Raw genomic sequence first — 18,264 nt, 5'->3', positions numbered from 1 at the left:
TTTCTTTCATAACAGACAAATAAAAGAGGAAATGACTATTAAACGCTGTTCTATGAAAATAGATTAACGAGAAAGATATTATTAACACCCTACATGCATATATACATATATATATGTATATATATATATATATTCATATGTGCATATGCATATATATATATATATATATATATTGATATGTGCATATGCATATATATATATATATATATTATAGCATCATTATATATTTTGATTATATAATAACAGATTAGTTTAAAAGAAATATTAAAGCTCTTTATTTCTTTGTTTGCATGCCGAACAATACATCAAAACTTATTCTTACGCTGGAGCTCCACGTCGCCCACTGTCAGCGGCAACCGCATCAGGTCTGCAAATTCAATCAAAAATAAATTAGTAAGCATATACTAATAATAATAATAATTACTATTATTATTACAGGAATAATAGTAATAGTAGTAATAGTAATAATAAGCATTATTATTATTGCAATAATAGTAATAATAATAATAATAATTAGTATTAGTATTATTATTTATGAATGGTAACGCCAATTATTAATAATAATGATAATGATGGGTGTGCTAGTAATAATAATAGACAAAGATAATGAAGAGGAAAAACAATAAAAGTAGCAAAACAAATTAATTGGTGGATGAGATGAATATGTAAAAATAAAGAAAAGAAAAGAAGAGAACAAAGCCAACACCTCAGCAGCAGCAGTTTCAATTTCCTTCTCTTTCTCTAAAATTAGTAAGCATATACTAATAATAATAATAATTACTATTATTATTACAGGAATAATAGTAATAGTAGTAATAGTAATAATAAGCATTATTATTATTGCAATAATAGTAATAATAATAATAATAATTAGTATTAGTATTATTATTTATGAATGGTAACGCCAATTATTAATAATAATGATAATGATGGGTGTGCTAGTAATAATAATAGACAAAGATAATGAAGAGGAAAAACAATAAAAGTAGCAAAACAAATTAATTGGTGGATGAGATGAATATGTAAAAATAAAGAAAAGAAAAGAAGAGAACAAAGCCAACACCTCAGCAGCAGCAGTTTCAATTTCCTTCTCTTTCTCTCTTTATCTCTTTCTATCAGCCTCTCTGTCTCTCTGTCTCTCTCTCTCTGTATTTGAATATATATATATATATATATATAGCTCTATCTCTATCTGTCTGTGTCTGTGTTTCTATTTATATCTGTTTCTCTTAGTTATATTTCTGTTTGTTTTTATTTTTGTTTGTTTTAATTAAATTATCTTAGTTAGTTTTTGTTGATGTTTATCTTACCTGAACTTAGAGAGATTTCTTTGCATTTTTTTGCTGCTTTCTCGATGGTGGCTTTGGGGTGTTTATCATTAGTTTGATTGCGTGAAAGAACATCATTATAGAGCTTTACAAACGTTAAAAACATTTCTATTTCTTCTTTTCCTGGTAGAGATAGAAGGGCGAGAAGATAGCGAGGGTTGCGGTGTACGTACACCTGACATGTAACAGCTTCAAGATATCTTAAAAGAAGCGTCATTAAAACAGTTTGAGACATCGGATATAGATTAGCCTTATTTTCTGTCTTTTCTTTGCTGCAGTTCGCTAAAACAAACTTAACTACATGCTCCGCAAGGCTGTCTACTCCATCGAAAGACATATTTAAAGATAAACCCAACAGATTTGATACTCCTACAACAGCTTCTTGCGGTCTGTCTGCGCGTCTTTGACTCGTTAAACGACTCATTAGGCGAACTAAAACAAACCAAAACAGAAACAACAGAATATATAAATATATAAATATATATATATATATACATTATATATATACGTGTATAGGCATGTGTGTGCGGATGTATGGATGGATGGGTGCGTATATATATACATATATATATATATATATACATATCTGCATTTCTATATGTATGTGTGTACGTATACAGATACATATATATATATATATATGTATATATATATGCATCTTGATTTATATTGTATTTACAGCTTAAGTAAAAGATAAATTGCATTTTGCTGCTAAGCCCTACTGAATCATCACTGTATTGAACCCTAAGATCCCTCTACGAGTGAACAACAACGAGGGTTTAGGGTTTAGGGTTTAGGGTTTAGGGTTTGTGTGTGCTTGCCTGCATCGATGCACAGACGCGTATTGCTGATGACTTGTGTTGCAGTTTCTTCATGTTGAGGGATGTCTTTAACATCAATTGCAGTTTGTAGTTTGAGAGCAATTAGAGAAGAAGCATTAATGGCGCCTTCGATAACTTCAGGGGGTTTGAAAGATCGGTGAAAAGATAAATGAAGACGTTCATATATATCTGCATGCGCTGCATGCAATAAACAAACTGCTCCTACATTAAAAGAGTTCTTTTCATTGCTGCTGTTATTTAACCAATCTATTAAATGACTCAACGTTTTTTCTTGAATCGCACGCGGAGACACCCTCAAATCCAAAGGATAGCGTGCGCAGTCTAAAACAAACAAATACAAAAAATTATAACTCAAACACTATTTTATAAACAAACATAAAAAATCATCATTCAGTAAACAAACACAAAAAGTATTTAATAAACAAACCCAAAAAATTATAATTCAATAAACAAATAAAAAGTATACAATAAATAATTTTTCGTTTGTTTAGATGTTTAATAGAGAGACATAAAATTGTAATTTGATAAACAAACAAAAAATTATGATTCAATAAACAAACACAAAAATTACTGTTTAAACACAAAAGCGAAGAAGGAGAATAACATATAAACGAAGAGAAAATAATATATAAACAAAGAAAATATAAATATATATATTATATAGAATAATATAATATCAGAGTTAGTAAACACAAAGACGAACAAATATTAAATAAAGGCAGATTGTAGCAAAGGAGCAGACAAAGAAAACAAAAAAAAACAAAGAAAGACGACAGCATGTAAGGCAAACCAAACAAATACAAATAATGATGCTGCATCCAAGGCAGCATATATTCACAATATATATATATATACGAATGTATATGTATACATATATATATATATATATACATATATACATATACCCAGGGAATTTGTTTGCTTATCCACTAATATTAATTAATTAATTAATTAATTAATTAATTTTTAATTAATTAATCAATTTATTTGTTTATTTATTTAATTTGTTTATTATGGACTGACGTTCGCGCGTTGGGGGTTCGAAGGCGGCGGGGGGCTTCTTCGTTTCTACACAATGCAAGAAAAGTTGCAACTGCCACAAACCCTAAACCCTAAACCCTAAACCCTAAACCCTAGACCTAATCCCCAAACGCTAAGCCCTAAACCGCAAATCCTGAACCCTAGACACTCAACGCCAAACTCTAAACCTTAAAACTCTCAGTTGTACACCCTGAACGCCTAGCCCTAAGCCGTAAACACCAAACCCTAAACCCTAAACCCCAAACCCTAAAATGCAGCAAGCAAAGTTGAGGGCTTCCTGAGCAAAGAAGGCATCTGTGATCCGTAGGCAGTTGTCTTTATATCTATTGTTGTTATATATATATATATATTGTATATTATTCTGTCTATGCAAGACAAGCGGGGGGGGAGAGAAAGAAATAACTGCAGCGAAGATTACCTTCAGGGGCCGCAGCCTCTTCTTCTTCTGTTGGCGTTTGGATTTCTTTGGGTTTTTCAGCTTCTTCTGCAAGTGAAGACAATTAACAATATTAATATATTATAATATAATATAGTATAATATAGTATAATATAGGATAATATAATACAATACAATACAATATAATATAATATAATATAATATAATATAATATAATATAATATAATATAATATAATATAATATAATACACAATATATATATATATATTATCTTTGTTCAGGCTGTCTGCGCACCACTGGGTGGAGCCTCTTCTTTAGGTGGCGGAGGGACAGGAGGAAGAGGAACGACAACTTGGGGTTTTTCTTCTGTAAAAGTAATAAAAAATGAAGACAAAACAGCAGAAACTTTCTTGTTTAAATCTTATTAACCTTTAGCCTTTATAATCATTAACAGCAGCATCTAGGGCTCAGCAGAGAAGGAAAGAAGGATTAAAAAAGAATAAATGATCAATGTGCAAAATAAGTACCTTCGCTTATAGGAGCTTCAGCTGCAAGCAGAACAAATGCAAAAAAAGAGAAAGAAAACAGAAAAGAAGTGCATGCATAAGACCTGTAAGAAAGTCTTGTTGCTGTCTATAATGATTGATTATTCTGTTTGTTTTTGTTTCCCTTGCATATGCCTCTTTTATATTCATTATTAACTCACTATCTTATAACAATACAATCAATAATATCCTTATTATTATATCCTTATTGCTTTACTAGGAGTGCAGTATAATAACATTTGCACTTGCCTGAGACTGAGAACGGAATTGTCTTTCCTTTATGTACTCTTTTTATTATTTTTTGAAGAGTCGCCTCCACTAAAATATCTTTTATTTTCCAGAAGCTAACTTTTCTGGCTTCCTCGAGCTCTGAGTGCTTCGACTTTTGCAGGAGTTCTTTTTGAATTTCTTCTCTTTGCTTCGCCAGGCCTTCTCGAAAATCTTCAAGTGAACAGTCTTCTACTTTTTTAGGAAGTACAACTTTAAAAGTTGTTTTAGTCGGGTCAAAGTGAAGAGAGGCGCGGGCGCCAGAAGGAAGCGTTAGCTTCGCCTCTTTAAGCCCGAACAAAACTGCATATATTCATGAAAGCAAACAGATCTTTGAATAAAAAACAGATACTCCTGTCCTTAGCCGCCCTTTTCACACCCCTACATTCTCTTTTAAAACACTTCGTGTAACCGCTTAAGCGTTTTATTCCAATCTAATCATTTGAGATAAGAGGAAACTCACCATGTGGGGGCGCTGCTTTCCTAGGCGCAGGAACAGGGGGAGGAAGAGGTATAGCTTCAGCCTCTTTCTCTGGAAAACACAAGCAATAAAAGGCGCTTGTGCTGTTCAATACGCATGCTTGATGAATTTGGAACAGTTTAACTCCCCTAATAACTCACTAGCTGCCCAAAAAAGAAAGAAGGAGTGTTTTGCCTACCTTTCTTCTCAGGCGCCCCAGCTGCAGTCCGAAAGATGGAGAAGAATACGCACACGCATTGAATACAAATTAACAAACATTTTTTACTGAATTATTTATTGCTAATTAATGTACCGTCTACCTTTACTACTTTCTCGCTAGCAAGACGGAAGGGGGCACTCCTGCTTGCCTGAAACAGTAAAGCCAACAACTCCGTTCTTTTTAGCAATTTCCACGATATCTTTTATTTCTGTAGGGACAAATATTTCCTTTAAGTTCCAGGAATTAACTTTTCGTGCCTCTTCGAGTTCTGAGTGCTTCGACTTTTGCAGGAGTTCTTTTTGAATTTCTTCGCTTTGTTTCGCCAGGCCTTCTCGGAAATCTTCAATTGAACATTCTTCCAAATCTTTAGGCAACATAACTTCAAAAGTGTGTTTTGTCGGTTCAAAGTGAAGAGAGGCGCGAGCGCCAGAAGGAAGCGTCAGCGTCGCCTCTTCAAGGCCAAACGAAACTGCATGAATGCAAGAAAGCAAACAAATACTTGAAAAAAAGAACAGATAAAAGTGCGTTTCACTGCTTTCTCCAACATTGTTTCGGTTCTTTATTGAAATTAATCCCTGAAAGAATTATTTTTAAGTTTAATCATCTAAAATAAGAGGAAAATTACCATGACGGGGAGCTTTCTTCCTACGCGCAGGAACAGGTGGAGGGGAAGGAGGGGGAATACTCTCAGCTTTTTCCTCTGAAAAAAAGACGGAGACAGAGGTGTATATTTGCTTATCAGAGGGCAAAGTGGATGGAATTAGAACATTTAAGTTAATATGATGCTTCACTATCTTCTCAGCAAGAAGAAGAGATATCTCTTGCACATCAAACGTAGATTACCTTTCTTTTCAGGCACGCCCGCTACATTCCGAGAGATGCAGAAGAAAGTTCGCACGCAGGGAGAACAAGTCAAAAGAAAGTATAATGAAACGATTAATGCTGCTAAGGCATCTTCGATATACTTTCTTATTTGCAGCTTCTTCGTTGGGAAGAGGGGGTAGGGAAAGACAGTCGTGCTTACCTGAAACAGTAAACCCAACGACTTCATTCTTTCTAGCTGCTTCGATAATATTATTAATTTCTGCAGGTACAAATATTTCCTTTAACTCCCAGAAATCAACTTTCCGGGCCTCCTCAAGCTCCGACTGTTTCGACTGTTGCAGAAGTTTCTTTTGAATTTCTTCTTTTTGCTTCGCCAGGCCTTCTCGGAAATCTTCAAGTGAGCAGTCCTCCACTGCTTTAGGAAGTAAAACTCTAAAAATGTTTTTTGCAGGAATAAAGTGGAGAGAGGCGCGGGCGCCAGAAGGAAGCGTCAGCGTTGCTTCTTCCAGCCCAAACAAAACTGCGAAAATATGCAAGGAAGCGAACGCAAGATGCAATCTTTAAGCTTTGCAAAGCCTTCAGAATAATATGCGATTCGGATTTCACAGCGCAGGCAAAATAGCAGCAGCAGCAGCAGCATAACAGTAGCAACACCAGAACAGCAGCAGCAACAGCAAAAAGACGTCTTGCACCTTCAGGTGGCGCAGGGGCTTTCGGCTGCGGCGGAGTGGGTGGTGGTGATGGAGGAGGAGTTGTAGTTTTCGCCTCTTCTTCTGAGCGACAGCAGCAAATGGTTCATTTATATCAACTTCCTTTCCTTTGAATATGCTTTTTGATGTTCAAGAGGGATGCGAGCGCAACAGGCAGCCGCTTATATTCGTAAATTGACTGTCTCTGGTGCTGACAGCAGTTTAAACATACCTTCTGGCTTTGGGGGCTTTTTCGCTGCAAAAGCAGAAGGAAAAAAGTAAATCAGAAAGAACAAAAGGAAGCGAACAGTTCAACGCCCAAAGTAGAAATGCAAACACTGTCAGGCATCTCGTCAGTCATATAAATAATAGCTTATCGTCTAGTATTATTATCTATTAACACATCACTATAAATAATCACTTAATCATTACTAATAGCTAATATGAGTTGTTTATCAGGGCTGTTCAAGGCAAACTCACGAGGAGGTCCAGTAGGAGTAGGGGGTTCAAACACCTCTGCGACAAACGCAAAAAAAGATAAGAATACATTGCAGTAGATGAATACTCTATAAACGAATTGATAAATGCGAACGCATTTGAATGACAGCAAGGATAACAAAGGAAGAACATTTGCATGCATATCTGCGCCGCAGCACACAATAATAATAATAATAATAATAATAATAATAATAATAATAATAATGATAATAATAATAATAACAATAATAATATTGATCCTTACTCTTTGCAAGCTCTGCCTGCACGTCGAGGCCAAGGCTTTCCCATCTCTTGATTTGTTCATCTGTCCACTTAACGTCTGTCGCCTGTTTACTGAGGCAGCAGAGGAAAGCAATGAGATCAAGCACTTCTTCCTTTACAGTTGAAGGAACTGTGGATGCTTCGAACCCGTGCTGAAGGAGAGAAGCTCTATGAGTCTTCAAATCAATTGAAGGAGGAGCATAGGCCTCAAGACGTTTCAATATTTTGTCTCGGGGACCATAAAACGAAAATGGGCGACTGGTGATTTCAGCTGTAAAGGCTTTGTAGCGTTCTGCAGGGTCTTCTGTTCGTGAGAACTTCCAGCAAGCTGGGCTTTTCGTGTCTCCAGTGGCCTGAAAAACAATGATTTATTAAGTATAAATGGATTAAGGAGAGGGAAATGCAGAGTTATCTGCTGCACAGACAGCGACGGCGCCACTGTTAATTGGGTAAGCAGAAATTGAACGACTCTAAACGACAAACTTGTATGGATATTGAGGTTTTTCCTTACCGCAATATTCAGAAAATCTTTTCTGCAAACGTCATATTTATAAAAGGATTGAAGCAAACCTCTCGTTTCTCCCTTCACAACAGCCACGCTGAGGCAAGCGGCGACGAACAAACATGTCGCGGCCTTCATCCTGGACAAAAAGAGGCAAAAAATGGAACTAAAGAGACACAAAACCTCCTAATTCACCATTAATGTGCAATTTAAACCGAAGTTTCACAAAAATAGAGAAAAATCAAGGGGCTGTCCTCAGCAGCCACTCATCAGCATCGCCGAATGCATTCCTGACCACGCCGCGCGGTTTCCTCGAGGTGACTCGGGGGAATCAAGGAGAAAATAGGTTGAATTACTCCTTTTCCTTTGTTTAATTCTTAAATAATAAATCAATAGTAATAGCTTTTACTGAATTAAACTTGAAAGGAATTTAAACTAGTCCACAGCATTTCGAACGAAAAGTTGTGCGGGCCTGGTTTCACGGTTGACCAGTCGGCGGTCCTCAAGAAGAGCTTCGAGACAAACTTTTTTTTCCTTTCTAAACTCCATTTGTAGTAATATTAAATTATATTTCAATTTATTATTTGGCTTTTATAGAAGAAAACGAACTCAAAAGACGAAATATCACTCTGACTGTCCGGCGCTGTTGGTGAGCTATCGACACATGCCTGTGAACTTGACGAACAGGCTTTTAGGGTTTAGGGTTTAGGGTTTTAGATGCATCGTTTTTCTTCTATATCCGGATTGGTTTACGTCTTGACATATCCTGCGTACCCCGCAGACAAGCTATTGTAATTTTTCTATAATATATCTCGAATAACTATTTAGCGTGGAGATACACATATATCAATACCTTCTTGATAAGCTAGCGGAGAGAGTTGCATGTTTGCAATGCTGATACGTTATTAGTGTCAGAGCCTCAGAGAAGAGAAAGAGAAACCTCCGCATATCTTATTGTTTTCTCTCTGATGTTTATTCTTATAAAGATGCTTGCAGTTCATGATGTACCTCTAATAACTTGCAGTACAAAGTCCTTCTTTTTTCATGATCTCCCCGTATCCAAGTAGGATACAAATAGCTGCGGGGTGATTCTCAGTTGCTTTTTAGAGTCTACAGTGAGTACGGAAAGAGTGAAGAAAGAGACTATATTTATTTATACATCGTAGGTAGGAGAGAGTTAATCAGGAAGAGACCAGGAGCCCCCTCTTCTATGCAGCAACAAGACTAGAGCGGGTTCTGCATTCTCCTTAATAGCAGCCTGTCTAAACCTGAACAGCTAAAAGGCTTTGTAAACTTTAAGCGTTTATGCTTTTAATATGAAGAGGCACTTACAAAGGAGAGGCTTATACTCAAGATTAGGAGGGCGATAAGAACGGGTGTTCTCGCGCGAAATCCATGATGCATTTATCTTTAGTTCTATGCTTCAATTAAAGAAAAGAATAAGTCTAGTAATACATTTAAGAGGCTCTCTAGAAGCTTTTTTTTATATCTTGCGCTTTAAATACCACCGCAAGAGCGGTACGTACACTGCGGTATAGATTAGGCCTATTACAGGCGTTTGCACAAAACGAATTATTTCAAATTTTTTCTGAAAATATATAATTGAATATTGCTGCTTGGCCTATGGAATTAAAGCCAGAGAAGGTAAGAATGTTGATTGGGGGCTTCTTCTTATTTAAGCTGTTGCAGGTAAGCGAGGGCTAACATATCCTTGTAATATCGTAATACATTGATGCAGTTGAATAATGCAATTGTATAGTGCTGAAATAATTAAAAAATAATATAAAAATAGGCAAAAGAAGAGGAACAAGATTATATAATGTATTAATATAATAGTAAAAACCACAAAAGAATGTAGGCTATTAATGCATCGATGCAGTTGAATAAAGCAATCATTAAGTACTGAAACAATATAACAATAGTATAAAAAGAGATAATAAAGTAGAGACAAAATTATATAATGTACTAATAATATAATAAAAAAAGTACAGCAGAGCTCTTCTCTGAAAACCCGATACTGAAAGGCTTCGCCTCATCGCCAGCCTCATCGACAGCCTCATCGACAGCCTGTTACATATGCGGCTACTATTATTATCATTACTATTAACATTAATAATATTCTTATTATTATTTATATTATTATTATTATTACTACTACTATTACTATTGTTATTACGTGAGGCTTCTCAACTAGTCTTCAACTCGCCAGGGAGAGAGAGAGAGAGCATCGACCAGAGCGGCAGTCGATAGCCGCCGATGCACAGCTGGAAAAACGGTGAAGCGTTAAGATTTCAGAACCAAATAAATTAAAATAAATTAACTTAAAAATGAATAAAAAATAAAAATAAATTTATTTATAGTAAAATATTTCACGAATTTCTATGGAATTCTTTGACGCCGTCCAGCGGTGGTGGCGATCGCATGCAGCCCCGCTGCAACATCTACTGCTCGTTTTCAGCTAATATTCTTCATTGTTAAAGCAATAATAATAATAATAATGATTAATATTGTATTTCTTTTTATTTTAACCAAAAACTCTTTCTTCCTTTCAGCAGCTGAGCTTCCTTCACCTCTTTGCTCATACATACATACGCCCTTCAGCCTTCCATGCATGCATTCATGGGGCTGCATTTCTCTGAGTTAAAGTAATGCATTTCTTCGTCTTATAATGAACGCCTCAGGCTCTGCACAGAGCGGCGGCACCCCCCTCACCTCCCAGGGGCGGTTTGAAGGGGGTATGACATCAGGAAGCAGAAGATTTAATAGAGGTTTTGCTGCTCGAGGTAGTGGTGCTGATAATGCAAATTCTCGCTTCTCTGGGGCTTTCTACGGCAGACCTCGCGGCCGTTTTGGGGCTCCTGGGCAGCGGAGGGGCTACAGGGGGAGAGGGGTAGGGCGGGGAGGTGCTGCTGCTGCTGCTGCTGCTGCTGCATCGGCCGCTACAACAGCGACGACACCCGGAACAGCAACAACAGCAGCAGCAACAACAGCAGCAGCAGCAACAACAACAACAGCAGCAACAGCACCAGCTGATATCCGAAGGAAGGGCATATGCAGTGTCTGCGGGGAAGGTGATGGTAAGTATAAATTTCGCTGCTGCGGCAGCCGCTTCTGCAGCACTAGCTGCTATAAGCAGCACACGGAGACACCGTGTGAAGGCAAACAAAACGTGAAGAACTCTCTGGCAGTAGAAGAAGCAGAAAAAACAAAAAAGAAATGCACTGGGGGCGTCGTAGGGCCCACCGGAGGCCCTCCCCTCTCCGGTGTCTATTCAGCTGTACATACAGCTGAAGATTCAATTGCTCAAACATGTTTAAACAATACAGCAGATAACTTCAACAGCACCAGCTTTGATGCTGCAGAACTGCAGCAGCAACAGCAGCTGCATCTGCAGCAGCAGCAGCAGCAGCAGGAAGAGGGCCCACAGGACGCAGATGATACGTCCGACAGTTCAGAGGGGCACTCCACTGATACTTCTGTCTCTGAAGATGAAGCTGAGAATATGCAAGAAATTAAGAAAGAAAGATACAGACAACAGACACCGCAGGCGTTCATAGAGCGAGCGTTTGGCTGTCTCTCTGCTGCTGAACGTGCAGCTATTCGTAAGTCTTATTTGCTCAGTTACAGCTACTGCTGCTGATGCTGCTGCTGCTGCTGATGCTGGTGTTGCTGATGCCGCTGATGCTTCTGCTGTTGCTGTTGTTGCTGCTGATGATGCTGCTGCTGTTGTTGTTGTTGTCTGAGCAGACGCTGCTTCGTTAGGCCTGTTGTTTGCGGCGTTACTGCAGGGTTTTTCGTTTTTCTTTGTTTATTATTTGTTTATCTTTTTCTTCGTTTGCGTGCACTCATCTTTATAAAATAGTATTTTTTTGTGTCGCTGTTAGCTGTGTTTGTTTTTCTTTGTGTATTATTTTATACTCTCTATACAGCGGCATCCGCCTGTGGCTGTTGTCTCTGTCTTTATTCTTAATGAACGCATGAATAACTGTTTCTTTTTACTGTATTGTATTGCTACTTTTCTCCTTCTTTACTCACTCGTGATATTCGTTTTTCTTTGCTTTTTCCTCTCCTTTGCAGAAATCTTCTCCTCGCGCCCAGAGCTGCACGATATTAATTTGCAGTCTTCAATTCGTACGGTGGTTTCTGCAGCAGTTCAAAGCCCAGCTGCAGGTTTCAGCGTTTTGTATGAAATGCTGCAGCGGGAGAGTTTTAGATCGTTTGCTGAGGAATTAATGGAGGTAATAGATGAAAAAAACGAAAAGAAAAAAGAAAATAAAGAAAAAACTGATATTAATTCAGCTCAAACTTTGCAAATTCATGCACAAAGATGCATCAATGCTGCAGGCGAACGCCGAAACTGATATTCAACTTACGGTGTACATACACCGCAAATCAATTTGCTTTCTTCCTTCATTTTATTTGTTGCTTCACTTCAATTCAAATTCAATTCTTTTTTCTGTTCTTTTTGGGAAGCAAACACACACAACACGAGCATTTGTTCTGCGCTTCACAAGCTCCGTATACATATATGTATATATATATGTATATATATATTATATATATATATATACTGAGCTTGACAGCGCAACAAACTGCCGATGAAGCGTTTGTTTTGCACAATATTGTATTAAATAATATCAGGTAATGTTAGCGGAATGCCTTCTAAGTATAAAAAACTCGTTAGCTGTTCATACAGTAAATATATACAAAGTTCAGTCATCTGTTCCCTATCTCTCTCTCTCTCTCTCTATATATATATATATATACATATATATATACATATATATATATATATATATACAGATATATATATATATATATATATATTGAACATTCCCTGAGTCGTTATAACAGCTGCATATTGTAATAACTATGGGAAAATGTTAATTATTCAGAAAAACAGAAGATGTAGTTCCTACACCTCAGTGAGACTTCCAGCTGAGGTGTATAGACGGCAGAGCTCCTGTGCATGCGCCGGCTGTTCATGCTTTCGACAGAGAAAATGATGTTAAGCTCATCGAGGAAGCAAACAGAAGCCATGGAGCTGCATGCATGCATGCATGCATACATACATATATACATACATACATACATACATACATACATGCATACATACATGCATGTATGCATGCATGCGCACCCGTAGCTTTCGCATGCGGTGTCTGTACAGACAAACGCATGCAGCTTGTGGGTGTCAGTGCGGGTACACTGCAACAAAAATATGTTTTTTTAATGGATATTTTTACAGGTTTGCAGACTTACGCTTAGATGCAGTAATGTCTATACGCACGTGCATGCATCTCCATATAGACAAAAGCTAGATATAGAGAAGCACCTCAAGACCCATACAAACATCAATAACCCTCCTACAGCTAAATAAACATCTGCACAGATATACAGATGCGCAGCAGTTCAGGACAAGGAAGAATTTAATTAGCGTTAATCTTTGTTTAATATTTGTATAATACACACAAGTGTATAAAGCCTCATCACAAGCTCTAGCTTTATACTCGAATGAATATAAAATAAATATTCAACAGAAGTAGAAGTATTAGTATAACAGACAGTGGAGGTGCATGCGTTGTCAGAGAATAACAGGGGTACGAGTGGGTGCCGGCTGTTCGGCATAAACATCAAGAAGAATAATTCAAATATTTATTTCTTTTTCTCGTTCCGTACACTCCATGAGATTGAAGTGTACAGACAGACAGAAGACACCTCAAGCTAAATGAGGTGTACAGACAGACAGAAGACACCTCAAGCTAAATGAGGTGTACATACACCTCAAGATAAATGAGGTGTATATACACCTCAAGCTGCAGCGTTGCTTCGCTGTGGACGTCGCCCTTCTCTCTCTTTTTCCCAAGCTAAGAGTTCATACGCTGGCAGCGGCGCTCCGTTGTCTGCAGCGAGCAGCAGCGGGTTAGGCTCCGTGTTCTCCATGCTGTACATACACTCCAACGCATGCATATATGTATGCATGCATGCATGCATGCGTGTATGTATAGACACAGCAACACAAACCATCAAACGTAGGCACACATGCATGTATGCATGCAGCAGCACAAATATTCAAACGCATGCGCATCTGCTGTGTATTTTTACGCCTTCAATAGGTGCGGATACACCTCAAGTGATGCTACACCCCAACTGTATATTCAACTCAAGTGTGCCGTTACTACACCGCAAAGGTAATAACAAATACCCAAAACTCCCGCACACTTCAGGCGTCTCTATATACAGCTGAGATATCTATATACGACTGAATTGTATATATACTAATGAGGTGTATATATACTAATGAGGTGTATATATACTACTGGGGCTTCTATATGCAGCTGAACTGCCCATACACCTGAAATGCCTCAATACATGTGAGATGCCTGTACACCCGAAATACCCGTCCATATACAGCTGAACCACTAATAAATATAAAAATATAAATATATATACATGCAGGTATATACATATATATACATATAATGCATATATATACATATATAAATGTAAATATATATAATATATATATATATATATGTTTATATGAATGAGGATTCTATAGAGCTGACGCACTTGCCGATACTGGAGTACCCCAGATCATAGAGTGTGCAATACGGGAGTTTAAAAGAGCGAAGAAAGCCCCAAATATTTCCATAGTCAAACTGAAGAAGCGGCTGCACCCGCATAAATGCAGGCAGCCACCGACTTGAGGGCTGCAGCGGCTGCAGATTTTCACGCAGACCTTGCGGGTCTGTCTTCCTTGTCCCTGCGCCATTAAATATATTCAATAAAGAAATCTATTAAACAAACGAAATACATGAACTGTATTTAATAAAGAAATCAAAGAAAATATACTTTAAAAGATTAAATAAAGTATAGAAATCAAAGAAATCAAAGAAATCTAAGAAATCAAATAAAGCAAATAAACTGATACACAAAATAATGAAACAAATTAAGCAAATTAAATTAAATAAATTAAATAAATTAAACAAATAGAAACGCATACACTCCAAATGCATGCACTGCCGCACTCTCCATACTATAAACAAACTCCTCGCACACGCATAAAATTATTCTCAATTCTTCTGCAGCAGCACTAGCAGCAGTACCAACAACAGCAACAGCAGCAGCAACATCAGCAGCAGCATCAGCAGCAGCAACATCAACAGCATCAGCAGCAACATGAACATCAACAGCAACAGCAGCAGCAGCAGCAGCAGCAGCAGCAGTTACCTAAGACGAAAGCAATAGGCCCCGGTGGCTGCCGCGAGAGAAAATTGCGAATGCCGGAGGCCCAGTCGCAGTAATACACCCTAACAAACATAACAGCAGCAGCAGCAGCAAGATAAGAAGCAGCAAAGGCAGCAGCAGCAGCAACAGTAAAGAACAGAAGTTGCAGCAGCAGTGTAATAACAGCAGCAACAACAGCAGCAGCAACGGTAGCAGCGATGGAAGCAGCAACAGCAGCAACAGCAGCAGCAGCAACGGCAATAATAATAATAATAATAATAATGAAAAGAAGAAGAAGAACAAAAACAAAAACAAAAACAAAAAGAATAATAAGAGAGAAGCGCCAAATTCACTCAACTTTAAGACAAACAATTTTCAGTCCCCACACCAACAACACAAAAGAATAATAATAAAGAATAAAGAATAATGAATAGTAATAATAATAATAATAAAGATTAAGAATAAAGAATAAAGAATAAGAGTAATAATAGTAATAATAAAGAATAAAGAATAATATTAATAATAAGAATAAAGAATAATAGTAACAATAAAGAATAAAGAATAAAGAATAAGAATAAAGAATAAAGAATAATAGCAATAATAATGAATAAAGAATAAAGAATTAATAATAATAAAGAGTAAAGAATAAATAATAAATAAAAAACAATAAAAAGTAAAGAGTAAAGAATAAAGAATAAAGAGTAAAGAGTAAAGAATAAACAATAAGCAATAAACAATAAAGAGTAAAGAATAAAGAGTAAATGATAAACAATAAAGAGTAAAGAGTAAAGAGTAAATGATAAACAATTAAGAGTAGTAGAGAGTAAAGAATAAACAATAAACAATAAAGAGTAGTAAAGAGTAAAGAGTAAATAATAAACAATAAAGAGTAGTAGAGAGTAAAGAGTAAAGAGTAATAAAGAAATAATAAAGAAGGCCGAAGCTTACTCAACATTGAGAGCAAAGAGGCTGGCAGTCTGAAGAACAAACTCTTCAACTTGGGGGAACTCTTTCGCTCCCGAGTGAAAGTACACTGCATGCGGCTTCTTCAAATAAAAGCCAGGCAAACAGCAGCAACAGCAGCGCGAGCAGCACTTGTGCTGCTGCTGCTGCTGCAGTTCCTGCTGCTGCTGCTGCTGGTGCTGCTGCTGGTGCTGCTCGTGCTGTTGGTGTTGATGATGTTGCTGCTGATGGTGCTGATGGTGCTGCTGCTGTTGTTGTTGTTGTTGCTGCTGCTGCTGTTGTTGTTGTTGTTGCTGCTGCTGCTCTTGCTGCTGCAGGCGAGCATATTTGACAAGTGCTGCTCTGTATAGATGAAGAATTGCTACGGCATCTTTACCGCCATTAAAACTCAGAACCACTCTTTCTTGTCCGTACACCCTAAACAAAGCAAGAAATATATATATATATACATATATTTATATTTTATATCTATATTTATATATTATAAATATATATGTAGATTATAATATATATAATAGGAACAACAGATAACACACATTAGTGATGATACAAAAGCACATAAACAAGCAGCAGAAATAGCAGCAGCAAAAACAGCAATAGCAGCAGCAACAGCAGCAATAGCAGCAGCAACAGCAGCAATAGCAGCAGCAGCAGCAACATTCTGCGGTTTGTCTGTCTGCTGCTGTTTCAGGTGTATTGTCTCCTCCTCAACTTCAGCTTGTTTCTCTGCACTGATTAAATATATATAAATTTATTTATTTTAATCTTTTATATTTAATTTCTTTTTCTGTTTCTGCATGCAATTTGTTTTGCTGCACACCTCAAGACGTCAACAAGCAGCTCGAGGGCCTCATGAAGTAGATGAGCGCAGACAAAGGGAGAGACGGGGCCTCGCTGCTGCTGCTGCTGCTGCTGAAGCTGCTGGTCGCTGCTGCTGCTGCTGCTGCTGCTGCTGTGGGGAAGGGCCTCAATGGCTTCAAGAAGAGCTGCTGCAGATTGAATCGCCTCCTCAGGCCAGCAACAGCAGCAGCAGCAGTCTGAAACAAGGCTACCGTTTGCTCGTGGGTTGGGTGCAGCAACAGCAGCAGCAGCAGCACCAGCAGCAGCAGCAGCTACTGCTACTGGAGCTGCTGTTGCTGCTGCTGTTGCTGCTGCTGCTGCTGCTGCTGCTGCTGGTGCCGCCTGCGTGAGGGGTCGGCGAACCGCCTCCATGACCGCGGGCATCAGCAGCAGAAACACAACATGCTGCAGTTCAATAAAAATAAGAGCAGAGTTTGGTATAAAGCAAATAAATAACGAAGACGCAGCTGTATATACACCTCAAAGATACATCACCACCGACACACACAGAGAAGCAAAGGGAAGACAACAGACCCCAAAAGAGCCTCCTTAGTTAATGCGTTAGTAGAGCTCAGCTGCCTGAGACTGAGAAGAGAGAAACGAAGCAGCAGCAGCAGCAGCAGCAGCAGTAGCTGCAGCAGTAGCTGCAGCAGCTGCAGCGGGAGCGTAACGAAAACAAAGACAGGGGAGAGGTGAGAGGAGCCGCGGAGCAACCCCCTGTCGTAGATAAATATAAATAAACAAAAAATAAAGAGAAAGAGAGAAGAAGGAAGACAAAGAAACTAAGAGACGACAGCTGTATGTACAGCTCTACACTTTGTGTGTTACACTCTCAGAGCAACAAGCGCGAGACTCCGCTGTATATATACAAAAGAAGCAGTAATTGCATACTTGTCAGCTTTTTATGTCTTTAAACGCTTTAATTTTAAAGAATTAACTCTTAAAAGAAGAAAACATAGAAAAAAAGAAACAGAAAAGCAGCTGCTTGCCCCCCTTACCGCTCGATGGGGCTGGCTATGTATATATCGTCTCTCTGCATGCAAATAATAAATTAATTGATTTGTTCTCTTTCAATATTAATTTAAATAATAGTGTTTTTTGTTTTTTTAATATTATTTAATGCATATCTATATCTCTTCTTCTCTTGCAGCAACAAAAAGATATACTTAGTCCTCGTGCAGCAGCACTTCATTAGGGGCCCTGCTTGCTGCTGCTGCTGCTGTTGTTGTTGTTGCTGCTGCTGCAGCAGCAGCAACAAATAGCTCTGCTTCTTCCCCTTCTTTGTGTATATTTCTTTTATTTCTCTCAGATAAACAAAGTGCTGCATGCGCTGCTTTTTCTTGAACATTCCTGCAG

The 18,264-nt window shown here is 37.8% G+C and overlaps 3 protein-coding genes across 3 annotated transcripts; 1 reads left to right on the top strand and 2 right to left on the bottom strand.

The window, feature by feature from the left end:
• Nucleotides 1-5,216: 5,216 nt before the first annotated feature.
• Nucleotides 5,217-8,013, bottom strand: EAH_00008060 (hypothetical protein, conserved; the record flags this gene model as incomplete). The annotated part of the gene is made up of 6 exons (XM_013395707.1): nucleotides 5,217-5,569; nucleotides 5,726-5,800; nucleotides 6,125-6,445; nucleotides 7,047-7,130; nucleotides 7,357-7,726; nucleotides 7,885-8,013. 6 exons carry the CDS (start codon nucleotides 8,011-8,013, stop codon nucleotides 5,217-5,219), a joined length of 1,332 nt encoding a protein of 443 aa, XP_013251161.1.
• Nucleotides 8,014-10,543: 2,530 nt separating this feature from the next.
• EAH_00008050 (hypothetical protein, conserved) lies at nucleotides 10,544-12,236 on the top strand (the record flags this gene model as incomplete). Its single annotated transcript, XM_013395706.1, has 2 exons — nucleotides 10,544-11,477; nucleotides 11,953-12,236. The coding sequence occupies 2 exons, from the start codon at nucleotides 10,544-10,546 to the stop codon at nucleotides 12,234-12,236; spliced, it is 1,218 nt and encodes a 405-aa protein (XP_013251160.1).
• Nucleotides 12,237-14,203: 1,967 nt separating this feature from the next.
• EAH_00008040 (DJ-1/PfpI family domian-containing protein, putative) lies at nucleotides 14,204-17,280 on the bottom strand (the record flags this gene model as incomplete). The annotated part of the gene is made up of 5 exons (XM_013395705.1): nucleotides 14,204-14,258; nucleotides 14,449-14,641; nucleotides 15,109-15,188; nucleotides 16,054-16,485; nucleotides 16,889-17,280. 5 exons carry the CDS (start codon nucleotides 17,278-17,280, stop codon nucleotides 14,204-14,206), a joined length of 1,152 nt encoding a protein of 383 aa, XP_013251159.1.
• Between the last annotated feature and the right edge of the window lie 984 nt (nucleotides 17,281-18,264).

The sequence above is a fragment of the Eimeria acervulina genome, genomic scaffold, assembly GCF_000499425.1.
Source record: "Eimeria acervulina Houghton genomic scaffold, Eah_scaff38, whole genome shotgun sequence".
Lineage (NCBI taxonomy): Eukaryota > Apicomplexa > Conoidasida > Eucoccidiorida > Eimeriidae > Eimeria > Eimeria acervulina.
This window is presented reverse-complemented; position numbering and strand designations above follow the sequence as displayed.